Source organism: Vulpes lagopus, chromosome 12 (genome assembly GCF_018345385.1).
Source record: "Vulpes lagopus strain Blue_001 chromosome 12, ASM1834538v1, whole genome shotgun sequence".
Taxonomy (NCBI): domain Eukaryota; kingdom Metazoa; phylum Chordata; class Mammalia; order Carnivora; family Canidae; genus Vulpes; species Vulpes lagopus.
This window is the reverse complement of record NC_054835.1, coordinates 54,795,989-54,814,081: the sequence shown is the minus strand read 5'-3', so window position 1 is coordinate 54,814,081 and position 18,093 is coordinate 54,795,989. Positions and strand designations below refer to the sequence as shown.

At 47.0% G+C, this 18,093-nt stretch overlaps 1 protein-coding gene and 1 long non-coding RNA gene across 4 annotated transcripts; one reads left to right on the top strand and one right to left on the bottom strand.

Annotated features, from left to right (window-relative positions):
* KCTD2 (potassium channel tetramerization domain containing 2) lies at positions 1–15,558 on the bottom strand. Its single transcript, XM_041725307.1, has 6 exons — positions 15,141–15,558; positions 13,445–13,553; positions 11,317–11,408; positions 6,667–6,762; positions 3,805–3,930; positions 1–2,884 (listed from the first exon to the last, which is right to left on the bottom strand). The coding sequence occupies exons 1-6, from the start codon at positions 15,477–15,479 to the stop codon at positions 2,855–2,857; spliced, it is 792 nt and encodes a 263-aa protein (XP_041581241.1). The 5' UTR covers positions 15,480–15,558; the 3' UTR covers positions 1–2,854.
* Positions 13,596–17,564, top strand: LOC121473239. Of its 3 annotated transcripts, none has more exons than XR_005983119.1 (3): positions 13,596–14,788; positions 16,261–16,384; positions 17,504–17,564. It is a non-coding gene; the product is annotated as an uncharacterized LOC121473239 (long non-coding RNA). The 3 variants fall into 3 exon arrangements; XR_005983120.1 differs by having other exon boundaries at positions 13,596–14,849; XR_005983118.1 differs by lacking the exon at positions 13,596–14,788 and adding an exon at positions 15,704–15,801.
* Positions 17,565–18,093: the final 529 nt, after the last annotated feature.

Below are 18,093 nucleotides of genomic sequence, written 5' to 3'. Positions count from 1 at the left end.
TTTGTTTCATGTCTTTATTGACAAAAAAAAGTCACAGCATTTCAGACTTTAGTTAAATACACAAACAATAACAAACGGCACCCACAAGTGACAGGCATGGTCCCTCACCTCTGGGTCAAAGGCCATGCTGGAGGGTGTGGGTGTCCTCTTGGCCTTACCCCCCCAGCATCTCTGTCCCTACCTCCCCTACACCTCGCTGACACCCCTGAGATCAGTTAAGACTGCAGAAACGAAGTCACTCTAGAGGAGGTTGGGCCGTGCCTTGCTGCCAAGGAGAAAGCAGGTTCTGAGGGAAAGACAGAAGCGCACTATTGTGGCCTCTCCTAGGAGAGGCCAGGCTGCTTCGTGAGCTGGGCCTGTATCGCCTGCGGCCTCAGGCCTGGGCACAGAACAAAGAAGGAAGACACTCTTCTGGCAGCAGTGGGCAGTTGGAGAGAATGTGGGTCACCGGCCATGTGACACCCCCAAATCGATGGCCAGACCTCTCTCCGAAGTCATCAGCCAGACTCTCCCAGGGGGAGAGGGCTTTCAGGAAAAAATACTGACTCGGTTCATAAAGGGCTGGGGTGAATACTTTTCCAGAAACCTTAAGAAATGAATCATCCTCAGATTCAGGAGCACTGGAACAATCGTCATTGGGTTGCCATGAGGAGGGAATCCTCAGTAAAGCCAGCCCTCTAGAACAGAAATGTCACTTCTGTTTGTTTCTCAGAGCGCTCAGTCAGGGGCTCACAGTCTTTCTATAGGATCCACTGTGGGGCTCTGAAAAGAGAAATGAGTAACCATGTGTTTCTGAGGGGCTCGCCCTCCTCCACCCTCTGGCCCACCTTGCTTCACTCCTTCGTGCACATTTGGGAGCACAGGCCGATCGTCAGGCATGCCCTGGACAAGCAAATCTGATTGGGCTCCAGGCCCCAAATGAAGCTGCTTTCCCTCCTCTGAGTCAAACGTCACTTTTTTGAACTGGCCAAGGAGCCCCTCTTCTAGAGTCCTCTGTCCTATTCTGGTCAGAGTAGCTTTTCCTTGACATGCTCAATCTTGTTTTTTTCTGAAAGAGGACAGGATGATGCCTAGGACCTTTTTGAAAGGTGACCGCTTTTATTGCAGGTTGAAGTTCCTCTATCATTTTATAGTTGTAGAAATCATGGGCATGGGCCGTAGTTGAGGTGCCAGCGTCAACACATGTGCTTTTGTTGGTGTGTACATACACACGTTATCAGCAGACATCCCTACACACATTTCTATCCTGCTGTATGCATAGAGAGAGAAGGTCAAAGTGAGAATCCTGGAGAAGAGTCACACCATCTGCACACGGGCAGGTCACAAGCTCGGAGGACATTTGGCACAGTCTGTAAGTCATTTCCAAAAATTACAGCCCCAGACCCACCTAGTAAGCAGCTGAGCTGTAAAGCAGAAAGAACGTCAGCTGTGAAGGAAACCAGGAGTGACTGGCATGAGTGGCTGTTACAGATGGAGTGTACCATGGCACCTTCCCCTTCTCTGGGCCATTTGCCCATACTAGGAAAGTCATCTAGGGAAAAATAAGGATTCTCTGGCCCTTTGCATTCAGTGACTGCTCACCAACACTCAAAAGTTCAGACGATCCAGACACAAGCTCTGTGGGCCCAGCCCAGAGGAGGGCTTGACTTCCCCCTCAGTCAAACAAGCGTTTGATTCTCGATGACATGGCACTCTGAAGAAGGAAGTGATGCTAAGGGGTGAGGGTTGTCCTCAGACTGCCCAGCAAACACACTCTACTGGGGATGGTGTGGGGTCACTGACACACCTGCCGGGCAAATCTGCCAAGGTTAGGAACCAAGAAGAGACACAAACAAATACTGAATGTCCAGTCAAGGCATTTCCAAGAGACAATCACAGAGATAACAACACTTTTGGATACTACAACATAACACATTTGGCAACTTTCAAAGAAATGCTGTCCCCACCCCAAGCCATCAGAGGATCCCAAGTCCCTTTAGTCTTAGGTCCAGTTTAAAAAGTCAGAGAAGGAAGATGGGCCGACGGAGGTGGAGTGAAGGCTGCAGACCAACTACCTGAAGCTCCCATCTGTCTGTGTGGCCAAGGGCAGGAGGCTGCCTGCCTCAAACCTCCTCTTGGGGAGAAAGCAAGCTACTGGAGGGTCTGGGCTGCTGCTGGAGGCAAATGAGGCAAGGATGAACATGGGAGCAGCTGAGTGCCCCAAACCCAGAGCAGGATCCCCAACCTCCACCCACAACCAAGGACATGCCATCGTCCCCTTCCTCAGAGGTTTTGTTTGCAGGAGTGGGGGGTATCCTGGCAACTCCATCCTTTATCAAAACCCCAATTCGGTCTGACAGACTGAAGCTACCATCCTTGGCATCTGCTGCACATTAATTTGGGGTGCACAGAAGGAGGGGAAACATAGTGTTACAGAGCAGCTGCCAACGTCCAACGTGGCGCTCAGGCAAAAACATGGCACAGCTTAGGGACGATCCTCTTACACGTGCTCCAGCTCCTCTGAAGTGAGGGCATGTATGAGGAGCTAGGCCTTCCTCTTCCCTTCCCCCAGATGCCCATAAGGGCTCCCACCGGGAACCCAGCCCAGCTGCAGCTGTAAAGATTCATAACACTGGCTAAAAAACAAAAGCAGGTTTCTGAAAAGGTATTCGCAGCCAGAAGTTGCCTCTGTCTTCAGGTTCCTGTGGGTGGGGGCAGGGGTTCCTTTGGTTTTGACCAGAACACTTCTCCACTGGGGGGCCAGGCTCAGCTTTGCTTTGCAGTAGCTCGGTTACTGTACAGGAGCAAGATTTAACTTCACGAGGTGCTCTGCGGGTTGCTCTCCTTGCTCTCCTGATGGTTAAGGATCTGCCCTTTACATCCGAGATCCTCTCTCCTGAAGAATCTGCAAGTGGAAGATTGGGGAGAGGGCTGAGGCTTGGACTTTGGAGCAGACTTGCTTTTAGGCTGAGGCTGCTTCCCGAGGGACCCCGGCAAGCAGCACAATCCTCGTTATCCCAGGAGGCAAGGCAGGGCTGCAGCCCTGACCTCCCCCAAAGCCCTTCAGTTGTAAAAGACTCTTGCTAAACACCGTGGGGCCCCAAGTTTACATGCTGTTGGACCACTTCTCCCACAGTAAAGGAAACGGTTCAGACACACAATGTGCTGCTGACTTGGGAGTGTGTGTGAGAGGTAACAGTGTACGATTTCCTGGTAACTTAGGGTGGGGAGGTCACAAAGGTAACCCAATACCTTTTCTCTGGAGGCAGAAAAAAAAAAATAACGGTTTCAAAGGATAAACATAAAATATTTTCCAATTTTGAGTTTCAGGATTCTCATGTTGGAGGAATTAGTGGCAATACGATTGTTTCGTGGATTTGACAGGGTAGGTAAAGTCTATGCTATTTCAGCGCCTGCCTCCTGTCTCTGCTCCATAAATCCTGATGTAAATGACAACAAAGACCAAAACGAAGGCAAAATGGAAAGCTAGCTTTAGAAGGAAAGGGAGGAAACCATGAGCAACAAATCAAACAGTTCAGGCAAAGCTCCCTGAGGGGCGGGGAACAAACGGGATGGAGACCTAATTCTGGTGAGGCGCTTTTTTTTGTTTGTTTGTTTGATCTTTTTTTTTTTAATTGGAGTTCGATTTGCCAACATATAATATTGTATCACCCAGTGCTCATCCCATCTAGTGCCCCCCTCAGTGCCTGTCACCTGGTTGCCCCAACCCCCCAACCACCTCCCCTTGTCCGTTTCCCAGAGTTAGGAGGCCCTCATGCTGTCGCCCTTACTCTGCAACAGGCCGACGGTGAGGTGCTTCCTTACCTTTGCCTTCTCACTGGGCTCTATGACGATGCCATTGGTAGAGTTATTTAGTTCTCTGGAGACGACACAAAGGAATTCGGCCTGATCCTCATTTCCGTAGTTATAGGAAGAGCCAATGCTGATTAGCTGACAGAACAAAAACATGATCAACAGTCGCTTTCCGGTACTGACTGAAGCGCCACCAAACCCACCCCTCCTCCTGACCCAATCTGTAGTTTTGCTTCTCATGGATGATGACACTCTGGGACCATTGTGGCCCCAGGGGACCACGGGATCTCAGTCACTTGCCAGGGCGTCCTCAACAAGCCTTCCCCAGAGAAGCAAAGTCTGGGCTCTGTCATGGTCTCCGCACCCAAGCACTTGAAACAATCCCAAAGGCAGCAGCTAGGATTAACATGATCATATTCCTGCTAGCAAAACGCTGAGGTGAAAGGGAGTGTTTCTGTGAATGAGAACGGACACTGGCTGCAGCCAAACACCTACATGGAGCTGGCTCATAATTAGGCGGAAGTCCTAGATGGGAGACTGGTACTCAGAAGGCTCTGGAAAGCACCGAGTGAATCACTGGAGAGTTACCATAAGCCATATGCTGCTGAGTCTTTCAATTTGCTGAAATTGAATCCAGGATTTAATTCTAAATAGGAGGGGCACCTGGGTGGCTCAGTTAGTTAAGCATCTGCCTGTGGCTCGGTCATGATCTCGGGGTCCTGGAATTGAATCCTGTATCGAGCTCCCTGCTCAACAGGGAGATGGCTTCTCCCTCTGCCCCTCCCCTGGCTCATGTGCACTCTCTCGCAAAAATAAACAAAAAATTAAAAAAAAAAAAAATCCTAGGGGATCCCTGGGTGGCTCAGAGGTTTAGTGCCGCCTTCATCCCAGGGTGTGATCCTGGGGTTCTGGGATAGAGTCATGCATCGGGCTCCCTGCATGGAGCCTGCTTCACCCTCTGCCTGTGTCTCTGCCCTTCTCTCTGTGTGTGTCTCATGAATGAATAAATAAAATACTAAAAAAAATTAATTAATTAAAAAAATTAAAAAAAAATTTTAAAGTTCTAAATTGGAAATATACATGCACAGGGAAAAACGGAGCCCAAGGGTAAAGTCATCTGGGTAAGCACAACAGGGCGTCAAGTCAGAAGAACATGACTGACGTGCTCTGTGAATGGGCTTTGGGCCCCTCTGCCTCCCTGTGCCTTTTCCTTCCTCATCTATATAACAGAGCTAGTATGGAGACGCCTGGGTGGCTCAGTGGCTGAGCATCTGCCTTTGGCTCAGGGCGTGAACCCAGGATCCGGGATCGAGTTCCACATTGGAGCCTGCTTCTCCCTCTGCCTGTGTCTCTGCCCCTCTCTCTCTGTGTCTCTCATGAATAAATAAATCTTTAAAAAAAAAAAAAAAGAGCTAGTATGGATGTGCCTTGCCCACCCCCAGAACATTAACAAAATGAGAAAAAAATCCAAAATTATTCACTGGTTTCATAAAGAATACTTTAAAATTTTAATTTTTTAATATTTAAGTAATATTCTTTGCGGGGGATTTTTAAATATTTAAATAATATTCTTTGCGGGGGATTTCTGGGTGGCTCAGCGGTTTAGCGCCTGCCTTAGGCCCAGGGCATGATCCTGGAGTTCTGGGATGGAGTCCCACATCAGGCTCCCTGCATGGAGCCTGCTTCTCCCTCTGCCTGTGTCTCTGCCTTTCTCTCTCTCTCTCTCTCTGTGTGTCTCTCATAAATAAATAAATAAAATCTTTAAAAAAAAAATTCTTTGCTTAAGATTTATATCAGGGAGGGATGCCTGGCTGGCTCAGTCGGCAGGAGGAGCGCGCAACTCTTGATTTTGGAGTCATGAATTTAAGCCCCATATTGGGCCTAGAGATTACTTAAAATCTCTGGGGGGCAAAAAAAGACATGTTGGGGAAAATACTTATGGAGTGGAAGCATGGCAACTTTTTGCAGTCCCCACCTAAGAACTAGGGTGGCATACACAGGCTGAATGGAGTCGGCAGTGCAGGTAAGTGTGAGGATCCTGTACTGGCTCTGAAGACAGACACTGGTATGTTCAATCTTTAGCACAATGCTCTTAACGGGAAGCACAGCGGCTATTTGAGAAGATGAGTTTATGGGGACTATTCAACAGACTCTTCAACTCTGCATAACTTCAACTCTGCATAAAAAGAGGCATGATCCACACAAAACTGTAACATACTCATTCTGTTCAAGTCCAGCCTCCCCGTGGCAAACACAATTCTGCCACCTAATGGAAGAAAACATTACGATTCTGACTGTGTGGCTTTGTTTGGATACTTCTGCCACAGTACAAAGCTCAAGAAACAGAAATGCACAGACTGATGGGAAACGGCCAAGCCACACTTCTCATCACGTCTGACTCCTTTCGCATTACATCTGTTCATGTTTTTTGGGATGGGTTATGTATATGTTAGCATCCTCACCCTGGGGGAAGGAAAGGAAGGACTGTTGCTGAATCCTAGCCCTCTTTAGGTGCTTATTCTGGAATGTGTCAACTGGGTGCTTTTGAAAGGAATCCCTCTGAAGGAGAAAAAAAAAAACCAGAGAGGCACTTTCAAGCCTAGGCATGCTGGCTGGCTCCCTCTGGGTACAATAATCAAATTGAAACTTGGATGGGAAGTCGGGAGACATGATACTATTCCGAATTCTCCCCAACTCAATCTGTACAACTGAGCAAATAATCCACGCCAAGTGGCTCTTTCCCATGTTTCTGAACAGGTTCACACCTGGCCCTATGAACCCCTGGGGTTATTAGCTGTCTACAGGTGGTGATGATTTGAGGCATGTGGCCTCCTGCGCTGAGGCGCCATGGTGGCTGCCACTTCGGAAACATACCTGTTCGAATTTCCAACCATCAGACATAGTGGAGACCATCTGTGTCAGCTCCTCCTCTTGGCACTGCAGGACTCTGTACACATGCTTCACAGGGCCCTGTGACAACCAACAGACTTTGAAGAATGATTTCAAGGACACAACAGTTTACAGTTGCCCTGGTGCGGCTCTTTCCAAGAATGAACACTGAAAAGGAGTTTGCTTGGACTTTTTTTCTAGACAGCCACACACAAGCCCCTCTTATAAGCAGCAATGTCATTTTTCAACATAAACTTATACAAACACAGAAAGGCAGGCTCAAGGCTATGAATTAGTAGGTAAAATAATTCTGAAGTTCACAGAAATGAATTATGCGTTTAGATTTCATCTATTTCCTGGAGTAGAAAACAAAGTAATTTTACTTTGGACAAGAAAGCATCTTCTTAAGTTATTCATATCTGACATATATGCTGAAGATATAGACTGTATTTGGTTTACCAGAGTGATACCTTATTATGGGAATAATATATTAAATAGGAATCCCACAATATACCAATGTTCAAACTACTTTTCCCTCTGCTGACAGTACCTGAAAGTGTTTCCGTGTTACATGGTAGCATTCCTATTACAAAAGTGCTCACTAAGAGTATTTGGTCTTTGTTCCTGGTTTCTAGCACAGAATTCCTAAAACATTGGAATTTCTTGATCAATATAAGTGCCTTTTTTGTGTTAACAACCTGTCCCTAGAAAAACCAAGCACCATTACAGGGTTAGAACATCCAGTCCTACCTGCTGACCTTGGTGTGAGGGAGAGGGGGTGAAGGCTGAATTCGATCACCAAAAGCCAAGGATTTAACCTACTTAGTTGTGCTTACATAATGAAGCATCCTTAAAAACCCCCAACATTGGGGTTCAGGGAGCTTCCAAGTTGGCAAACACAAGCAGGTGCTGGGCAAGTGTGGCATCCCAACTGCACAGACATGGAGGTTCCTGCACTCAGATCCAGCCCCATGTCTCTCTCCACCTGGCTGTTCCTTTGTCTCCTAGAGATAAACTATAATAGTAAGCAGAGCATTCTCCTGAGTTCTAGGAGCTGTTCCAGTAAATTACTGAACCCAAAGGGGGATGTCATAGGAACCCTTCAATTTATGCCCAAGGTGGACAGAAGCGCAAGTAGCCTGGGTACCTGGGACTTGGCACTGCTGTCTGAGCTAAGGGCAGTCTTGGATTGAGCCCTGAAATCTGTAGAAATAGTTACTACATGTCAGTTAGTGTCAGGACAGGATTAAGCTGTTGGACACCCAGTCCGTGTCAGAGATTCAGACAGAAGTCATTTACTAGCCCATTCAACTCTGGAGCAGAAGTTAGAACCAGAAGTGAGAAGGCCAGATGCCCCAAAGTTGTAGCACCAAGGCCCCTACACTTTATCCACAGCAGAACCCCTCACATTTAGAACTTGGCCCACAAGGGATTAAAAGGCAGAGTCCAGTGAGGGCAAGGGTTGCTGCAGGAGGCATGCTCACCAGATGAAAGCTCCTGTTCATAGGAGGAGCATCGGTGGCACACAGGGAGGTTCAGGACTTGTCAGTCGTGGACCCTTCGGTGTTGGGTCCAACAGCTGCATGTCCCAAAGGACATGAGGCATTTGTTAGAGCACAAACAGCAATGAAAGCTCGGAACAATAATGTTCCATCACAGACAGATTGGTTATATTCACACGATTTTAAGAAAATAGGGACTGTTTCCTCAAGAATGATGGAAACTTGGCTTTCGTACTTTTCCAAAAGGATGAATGGGCTTCAGTTATCTGGAAAATCATTTTTTTTAAAGATTTTATTTATTTATTCATAGAGACAGAGAGAGAGGCAGAGACATAGGCAGAGAGAGAAGCAGGCTCCATGCAGAGAGCCCTACGTGGGACTCGATCCAGGGTCTCCAGGATCACGCCCCGGGCTGCAGGCGGCGCCAAACCACTGCGCCACCAGGGCTACCCTGGAAAATCATTTTGGAAGAATTCATTGCTGGGGAAAGCCTGGCTCAGCAAAAGCAGCTCTGGATTATGGAGTGCTACGAGCCTTGAGTGTTAGTCCCATCTCCTGTCTTCTGTGGGACACTGCTGTCACTGGACTTGCCCACGTAAGGCAGTGCTCGTTGGGTTGGAGGCAGCGCCAGGGCTTGGGTTGGTCTGCCCTCAACACTGCACTCTTTCTCCCGTGCTCTCCCCTTCCAGACTGAGTGCGACTATCATTACACGAGATGCCAAGAACATTCACTTCACATAAAACATAGAACTAATCTCCGAAAGATTTCAATTGGCTTTAATCACACATTTTGGAAAAACCAAGTGTTTTATGTTACAAAACTCAGAGTATCATGAAAGATCTATGATACTGGCCACAAACTGTCCAAGTGCCAAGTATTTAAGATGTATGTATTACCTCTTTTAAGTTTTTCTCTTCCAAAGTAACCCATAAGTGTTCTCAAATGCACTAAGATTAATGACCTAACAAAAAATATTATCAGAGACAGTAAAGTAGTAGAGTGGTGACACCCCTAGGAGACAAGAGAAGATACTAAAAGAAGGTGAGGTAGGACACCCACATCTTGGGCTTTTACCTGTCAAGATGTGTCTCCTTAAAACATAGGCAAGTTAGGGGTGCCTGGCTGGATCAAAGGAGTATGTGGCTCCTAATTTCAGGATTATGAGTTCCAGCCCTACGTTGAGTGTAGAGGTTACTTAAAAATAAAATCTTTAAAAAAAATAAAATAAAATAAAATAAAATCTTTATAGAAAATAGACAAGTTAAAGGAGATAATGTGTTTGAAGGGACAACCACAAGAATACACACATGGCCAACTCTGTCTTAGGGCCATGGGTGACACATGCAAAAGAGGCTGTTTTTGAACAACCTCAAATCCACTGCTCAGAGTTTCACTAAATAAAAAGGACAGATGGAAAGATCAATTAACATCAAAAAGGCCCTGACATCCCTAGAACAGAAAGAGCTTCCAACTGGGACTATAACCACAAGCCTTCAGAACCTAGAGGACTAATTAACTTAATCGCTGTCATCAAACAAATCTTACAATGCTCTCAAGGACTTAGCTAATGGCGAAGAACCGAGAACATTCAGGGTTGAATGGCTTCAAATTACATAATTCATGGTACTATCAAAATTTACACTAAGCAATCAGAAATTTTTTTGGAATGTGGAAAATTGAGGATAAAGTTAGATTTCCAGAATGTCCTGCTATTAAGTATCTACAATAGAGAAAGATGCCACATACGTAAAATATGAGACAAAATTCATATGGTAAACTGAAAACCAACTATAAATTCATCTTTGAACATTAAAGAGAAGGCTTTCAGCCATTAGTCAAGAGGAAAACTAAATAAGCTTCTTTTCATTTTTGCAAACTACTAGAGATAAAGTGAGCAAGAGAGGTCACTTTTTATTATAGGTGTCAGTTACCAACCAGATAATTCCATTTAGAGCCAGAAAACATAAACTGTAACACAGAAAGAGCAAGGAACTATTTTTTTTTTCACTTTTTGTTTTGTTTCGTTTTGACTTTTGAAAAGAAACATATTGCCTTTTTAATCACAGGAAAATTCTACATTGCAATAGATGAATCTTAGGGAAGCATCCATCACCAGGATCTGATGGGATAAGAAGTCATGCTACAAGACAGATGGTCACAGTGGAGTCCAATGCTGCCCTCTGTCATCACAGTTGTACTTTCTTAAAATAGAGCCTACACAGGAAAGGGAGCGTCTGTTTTCCCTGCTAGACTTCAAGCTTCTAGAGGGCACAGATCCTCTCCTAGGAGGCAGAGAATCTCAAGAGCCTAAAAGATGCCACTTGGGACATGTGATGGGAAATCAGCTCTGTGTGCCCTATTGTCTTCCCTTCTCAAACTAGGTGGCAGACCGTATGTTTCTTTTTGTTACTCTATCTATTGAGTTAATATAAAAACCCAGACTTCATAATAAACAGAGAAGCTTGAGATTATTTCCTCAGAAGCATGATTCACAAGCAGCTCTAAAGTCTAGACTGGTTTCACAAGACTGGCTATCAGGAGCTGAATGTGACAACGGTTACACTTTAAAGGCTGGTCCTAATAAAGAGTGGCCAACAGGTGGAAGCAAGAGCTTGCTGGGCCTTTATGTGGAGGGAGAAAGACACTCTATCTGCAGAAACAGGTTCTGGATCTAAGGTGCCATGGGCTCCTCCTGCTGCCACATGGTCAACAGCCACAATCTCTCATTCTTCTAAAGGGATAGAGTGGCTGTTTAGTTTTGTTACTTTTTCTTCTCTATTTCCTTGTTCTGACCAAGTCTGGTGATGAAAGTGCTACCTGCCTGGTAGATGGACCGTGTTCCACACAGACCTCCAGTTTTAAGGGAGACGTAGCTCTTGCCTGATTAGACATCATCCTTTTCAAATCCCACTCAGACACAGTGACTAAGAGAGCCACTGAGACCTTTTCCCTTTAAGAATTCAAAACCCGAAAAAAAAAAAAAGAGAATTCAAAACCCATGGGACACCTGGCTCGATCAGTCTGTGGAACATGTGAATCTTGATGATCTCGGGGTCATGAGTTTGAGCCCCATGGCTGGGTGTGGGAGATTAAAAATCTTATTTAAAAAAAAAAAAGTTCAAAACCCATTACCTGAGAAGTTCTATTCTCATTGTCCCGTATCCGTTCCTTAACCAGCCGCACAAGAGATGCAATGTTGTAAAACTCCGCTTCTTCCAGCACACCTAGGACAGAGACCAAACTGCAGTTAGAGATGTGTGCATTCCCCAGAATACAGCAAGAAGAGGCTGAAGTTTACATGCTTGCTAAGAACTGCATTTTTCAAATGGAAGCCTAGTCTCTCCCCTCCAGCCTAGGAAACATTCTTTGCTGTTCAGAATATACCCATTTCCTTCTCCCCAGAGTGAGTGAGTCAAGCTCTGGGTCTGCTCTGTTCACTCTGTTTCATCCCTGTGGTTTCCCACTTGGCACCTTCCCAGACTCTCCCTCTACCTGCCCATTAGCTGCAGGATACCTTTCCCATATGTCACTTAGTTCCTGGAACTGGTCAGATTGGAGAACTCCTGAACTTGCAATGCTTACCCAGTTTCTCCTAAAAATGACCAGGGGTGGCTGTATGTGTATAAATTTATGTGGACCAAATTTAATAAGGTGCTTATTATTTGAACGACATAAAAGGCAGGCACCGAAAGAATGCTGTACTAAATAAAATCAAAGGCCTTGGACAGGACAACCAAGTGGGATGTGATCTGATATCAGAAAAAAACACTTGCTACAAAGAACATTATTGGAACTAATAAAATTGGAATATAAGCTGTAGATAAAAATATTTATCAATATTAAATTTCCTATACTCGAAAAGTATACTATATCCTTGTTCTTGGAAAATACACTCAAGTATTTTTTTTTTTAAACCTGAACTAATCTTTTTTTTTTTTTTAAATTTTTATTTATTTTATTTACGATAGTCACAGAGAGAGAGAGAGAGAGAGAGAGGCAGAGACATAAGCAGGGTCCATGCACCGGGAGCCCGACGTGGGACTCGATCCCGGGTCTCCAAGATCGCGCCCTGGGCCAAAGGCAGGCGCCAAGCCGCTGCGCCACCCAGGGATCCCAATACACTCAAGTATTAAGAGGTGAATCTGTAATTTAGACTCAAATAGTTCAGAAATAAAAACTATGATGGGGAGGGATGAGGGGCAGGAGGAGGGAAAGAGAATGGATGATAACACAAATATGACAAAAAATGTTAAAAGCTGGTGAATCTGGGAGTTCTTTGTGCTATTCTTGCCCTTTTCTCTGAGTTTGAAAATATTTCAAAATAGAAAACAATTTAAGTTTTTAGAAAGATGCTGAAGATTCTTCTTTTCAAGAAACAAGATTATCTGTGAGGTGGTAATTATTAAAGCTGGATGGTAAGTGTATGGAATTTACTGTAATATTTTCACTATTTTTTGTATGCATTTGGAATGTTAAAAAAAGAGTGCACACAGAGTCCTCTTTTTATTGGCTGAAACAGATGTGTTTCACGGCCACTTCATTAACTAGCACAGCCATTACAGCTTTCTTACTCAGAGCTAAAGCTTCCAGGTCAGGATGCCCTGGATTTAGGGACAGGCCCCAATCTTCAACTGAATGCTTTTGGTGAGACCACATCAAGCCTTTTGGAAAGATGTCTAGACCCACTTATGGTCTGGATGCCCTAAAAACCAAAAAGATGAGGCAACTGATGATACACCTGACAATGGACTGGAGAATGAATTAGGTCAGCTGCAAGAATTTACAAGGAAGCATGAGACCAGTCTTAAAAGAAATGAGGCCAAGTCCTTATTATTTTTTATAGCAGCAAGTTCAAACTGAAATTGAAAATATAAATAATTAATGTCAGAGATGTGATGCTTCAGGCTACGGACATTCACACTAACAAGCATATAAGTAAAAGTAAAAAGGGATTCTGACATTCTGTAGGTTTGGAGAATGCTCCCAAAGCTATCTGCAAAACTGAGTTAACTATTTCCCTTCTCATTAAGGAGGCTGAACGGAGTCCAGTGGGGATCCCTTAAGCAGGACTTCCTAAGATAAGACTAGGTAACTAGAGACTCCTGGCTCACTTTTATAAACCTTTACTACATCTGCACATGAACTCGGTGAAAATCTCAAAAAAATAAATAAATAAATAAATAAATAAAAAATAAAAAATTCAAAGGTTTAAAGATATGCCCTGAATTTTGAAAATGCCCAGTTCAGACATTGTTCTTACCTTCTTCTGCCAACTCCTTCGTAATGATGAGTTTCCCATGGCGGAGGTAGTTTAGGATAGGACCAAAGTAGGTGGGGTCCCTGTCAATCAGATAGGCCCCTGTCTCGTCCTGCCAACCAAACACAAAGGTATCACTTTGGAGCGTTCAGACGATGTTGGGGCAGGGTTTCAGCCTCTCTGTCACAATTCCTTGGTGAGAGGGCAGTTTCGTTAGACGCTGCTTATCACAAACTACTGGCAAGAAGGCTAGGTTTATGTATCTTGTATCTTGCGCTCTGAGATCATTTCAGGTGGGGTGTTACAGATGTCTAGTCAAATCATCTATGTGTTTCCTTGAACTTCCAAATCTCTGCTTGGACACAATTACCACCATTATTCTCGGGGATATCTGTTATAAAGAAAGTGGAAGAAAATGCCATAGTTTGATCATTTAAATCTTTGCTTGAGATGGACATTCACACTTGTCTACTGCCCCCGAATCACATTCTTAATTCTAAGAAAACCTCTGTATGGTTGGCAATACTGAACTCAAGCCAGCATCAGTGGGAGTCTGCATTGCCAGCTGTAACTCACACACCCCAGTTCTGTGCCCAGAGGAAGCTTGGCACTGCCAGGACTTGGCACTGAGCAGCTTTAATCCTACTCATCTTTACAGTAAAAGGAACAAGAAGAAACTGGCTTCTATTGCAACGAGAGAGATTTAGGGTAGATAAAAATAATTCCTTTATAAGCAAAGGTTTTGGAATTTCTTTAAAGTTAGGGCAGGACAGGTCTCCATCGATCTGAGATCAATCAGAGAGGCAGAGGGTGAAAAAAATAACATCAGCCAATCTCTACCCAAACCCTACTCTGTTTCAATATAACCGGCTGAGTACTATACAGGACAGAAGGTGGTGTAAGCTATGGTCAATGTCTTTAAGCTGGCAACTAAATGATGAATGTGTTAATAAACAACACCTCAAACTGGAAACGGGTTGGAAGTGTCTCCGTCACCTCTCAACTTTTGGTTAGCAGCCATGCATCTTGCTCAACAGCATTCTTCAGTTTTCATTTCCCGATGGCCTTAACCAGTCAGCTTAGGTCTGCACTGGCAACTGTGCAAATCTCTTTCCGAGGCATGTATCTGAGCTCTAATTTGGTCCTAAAACACTGTTACCAGATACGTATGAGCTCAGGGCCCAGGACCACAGGAGAGAAGTGTGCTATCACGAGAAGCACTTCCTGCAGCTGTCAGACCCAGGCTTTCACCCAACTTGGCAGAGGGGTCCGAGAGGAAGTCTGAGAAAGCTAGGAAGATGCCTTCGCTCAACCCTGACCCAGTTCTGGACGCATCTGGCACAGGCAGTGAGGGGCTGACGAGGAGCCAGGGGAACACTCGTGGAGATCTGAGGGGCGGGCATGAGAGGTGTAGAGAGGGATACGGAGAAGGGGTGTGGAGCGGGTTCTCGTAGGAGCGGGTGGGCACTGCGTGGGGAAAGAGTCGCTGAGAGCGAAGGGCGGGGTCAGAGGGAAAGCCGGGGTGCGACTAGGATGGGGAGAACAGCCCCCAGGGCCAGCCTGGCGGGGGGTGGGGGGAGGGGGGTCCCGGCCCGGAAAGCCCGCCGGTGATGAGGAGCGTGTCGCAGGAATTCGGGGACGAGCTCGGAGGCACGAGGGGGCTCCGAAGGCCGGGGGCGCGCCCGAGGGCGGGGCGCACCTTGTCCGAGTCCAGCTCCGGGTCCTCCTGGCAGCAGAGGCGACACAGGAAAGACTTGGGCTCCCGGCCTAGGGTCTGTCTGGTGGTCACGAAGTAGGTGCCGCCCACGTTCAGCCGGACCCAGCGGGCCGCACCGCCGCCCCCTGCCCGCTCTGGCGGTCCCGGACCCGGCTCCAGCGGCGGCGCGGCGGCGGCGGGCTGGCGGCCGTGCCCGCGGGGCGTGGGGCCGGCGGGGCGAGGGCTGGGGGGCCCGCGGCCCGGGCCGCCCCCATCGCCCAGCCCGCTCCCGCCACCCCCTCCCAGCCCCGCCATCGCCGGGTCCAGCTGCAGCTCCGCCATCTTGGGCCGCCGCCGCCGCCGCTGCCCGCGCGCCGCCGGGCCGGCCCATCTCTCGGCAGGGAGAGCCGGGCCGGCCCATCGGCGGGGGTGGGGCTGGGGGAGAGGGACGGGAGCGCCCCCAACCAGCGCCCGGGGACCCGTGAGGGGGAGGTGCTGCGCCCGCCCCCGGGGGCGGGACTTCCGGAGCCAGTCTCCATTTCTACGGGCTGACTTGAGCAGCAAGGCCCGCCCCTTCGGCTTTGGGATTGGCTCAGGGACGCTTTCCGGTGACCCACTTCCGTCCCTTGCTGCTGTGGACTGTGGGCCGCCGGGGTCGGTGAAGGTGAGTGGAGTTCGGGGCGCAGGTCCCGGACACCTGCGGGCCGCTCTGTTTTGCCCTCTGCAGTCCTCGGGTCGACCATTGTCGCACTCCCGGCGAGGAGGCCGGGCCCTGCGGTCGTCCGGCTGGCAGAGCGCCCGGGCGTAGCTGCCTCCGCCACCGCCGCTCTGCTGCGCTCTCCCGTCCTCTCCCCTCCCCCGCGCGCGGTCGCGGCGCCGGGCTGTGACCCTGCCTCCTCTGACCTCCTCCAACCCGGGTCTCGTGCCGCACAGCTTGTGTCGTTCAGTCCGTCCCCAGCGCGGCCGACATCGGCATTCCGGTGCGGGGTCTGGGGGAAACGTGACCCCGAGATGATGTTAACTTGTTGAGGGGACACTCGGTCTTCTCCTGAGGCTTCCAACTTTGGAGCGTGCGAAGCGCTCGGGGCTCCTCGAATGCAGGGTCCGCGTATCCTTTCGACAGATACTCAGCACCTCCTGTGCGCCTGCCTGGCTGTCGTTCTGGGCGCTGGGGATTCAGCAATAAATAAAGGAGAAAAATCCCATCATCTACGAAGCCTACCTGCACTGGTGCTTGGAAAAGTCTTGTAAGGGCGCTTATTCTTCTGGCGTCTTTACAAGGCACCTGCTGGGGTGTCTGGCTGGCTCAGTGGGTGGAGCATACGACTCTTGACCTCTGGGTTGTTAAGTTCGAAACCCACCTTGGTTGTAGAGGTTACTTAAAAGTCATCTGCCCATCACCTCCATTCCTGGAAACCGGCTATTGCTGAGAGGGAAGGGGAGCAAGGGGCAGGTGCTGGACCAGTTCCTTTTTTAAGATCCTGAGAATTTCTTCCACCTCCTTTGGGATCCACCCCATGGTTTGTAAAGGCCTTTGACATTTCAGTCTTTCTCCCACTGTCTGACGCTGATCTTAACTTTAGTCTATTTTCTGATTTTCTTAGTTTTAAAAAAATGGCTGTAACTACTTTCCGTTTTCTTTCACATTCACATATGTACTGAATACCTCTGTTAAGGGTATTGGTAGGAAAAAAAAAAAACAGGGTTATGTGCTAGTGCTGCAGAGGATAATCAGAAATAAGTAAGAAAGCGCAGGTGTTACCATTCAGGTAGGGAGTGGGTGGAGAGCCCCTGAAACTTGGTAAGACTGTAGGGCAGATTGATGTGCACAATTTCACTTGGTACTTTTAACAACCTTCTGAGGTAAGAAGGGCTGATTTTATCTCAGTTTTTCAGGTGAGGAAATTCTGGCCTAGGTTCTGTTCTATTTAAGCTTTGTTGAAACTTGCATATATGTTTAGGTTCTGTGCACTGGGTAATGTGAGTAAAACACATGCAATCAGACTGGAAATGTATTTAAATGATCACTTTTATGCAGTGCGTACAACTAGAAGTATTTCCAAAGGTACATGAAGAGCAGACACTAGAGACCTGGGCTTTTACAGTTGAGTAGGAGTTGGAGAATAGAGGGGGACAGCCTCGGGGGAAATGATGTGGTTATATGCCAAGTTGCATCCCTTGAATTTGAAAAGCTAAACTTTCCTCCTTATTTAGTAATCCTGATCCCGATCTTTTTAGTTTATAAATATACTCCTCAAGCTCTTAGAATGCTGATCAACTTTCTAAAGATTTGCATGTTTTTAAGGTGCCATTTAGAGGATTCTCAGTAAGAGCCCTGTTGTGATCTGACCTGTTTTATTTTCCAGGATCTCAAGATGGCTGGGCGAAAACTTGCTCTAAAAACCATTGACTGGGTAGCTTTTGGGGAGATCATACCCCGAAACCAGAAGGCCATTGCCAACTCCCTGAAATCCTGGAATGAGATGCTTACCTCCAGGTCAGTACCATTTTGAGAGGGACCTCCTTGCTACTGAATGTGGAAGCAAAACAGTGATTTGGAATTACATATGAATTCCTTATGGTCTTCTGATATAAGGAAATCCACGCATGGAGGCACTTGGATGGCTCAGTTAAGCTTCCGACTTTGGTTTTGGCTCAGGTCATAATCTCATGGGTTATGAGATCAAGACCCATGTCAGGCTCCCTGCTTAGCAGGGCATCTGTTTGAGATTCTCTCCCTCTGCCCCTTCCCCCCACTCAAGCACACGAGCTCTCTCTAAATAAATGAATCTTTTTAAAAAATGCATGCATTTTTCCAAGTGAAAGTAGTTTTTTGACATTCTATGATCTTCCTCCTAGAGAAAAGTGTGATGATAGCTCTAGGCCATAGGGATAACAGGGAAAGTACTGTGTGAATTTTCTCTTGCTCATAGAACAATATTAACATCTGCTTTTC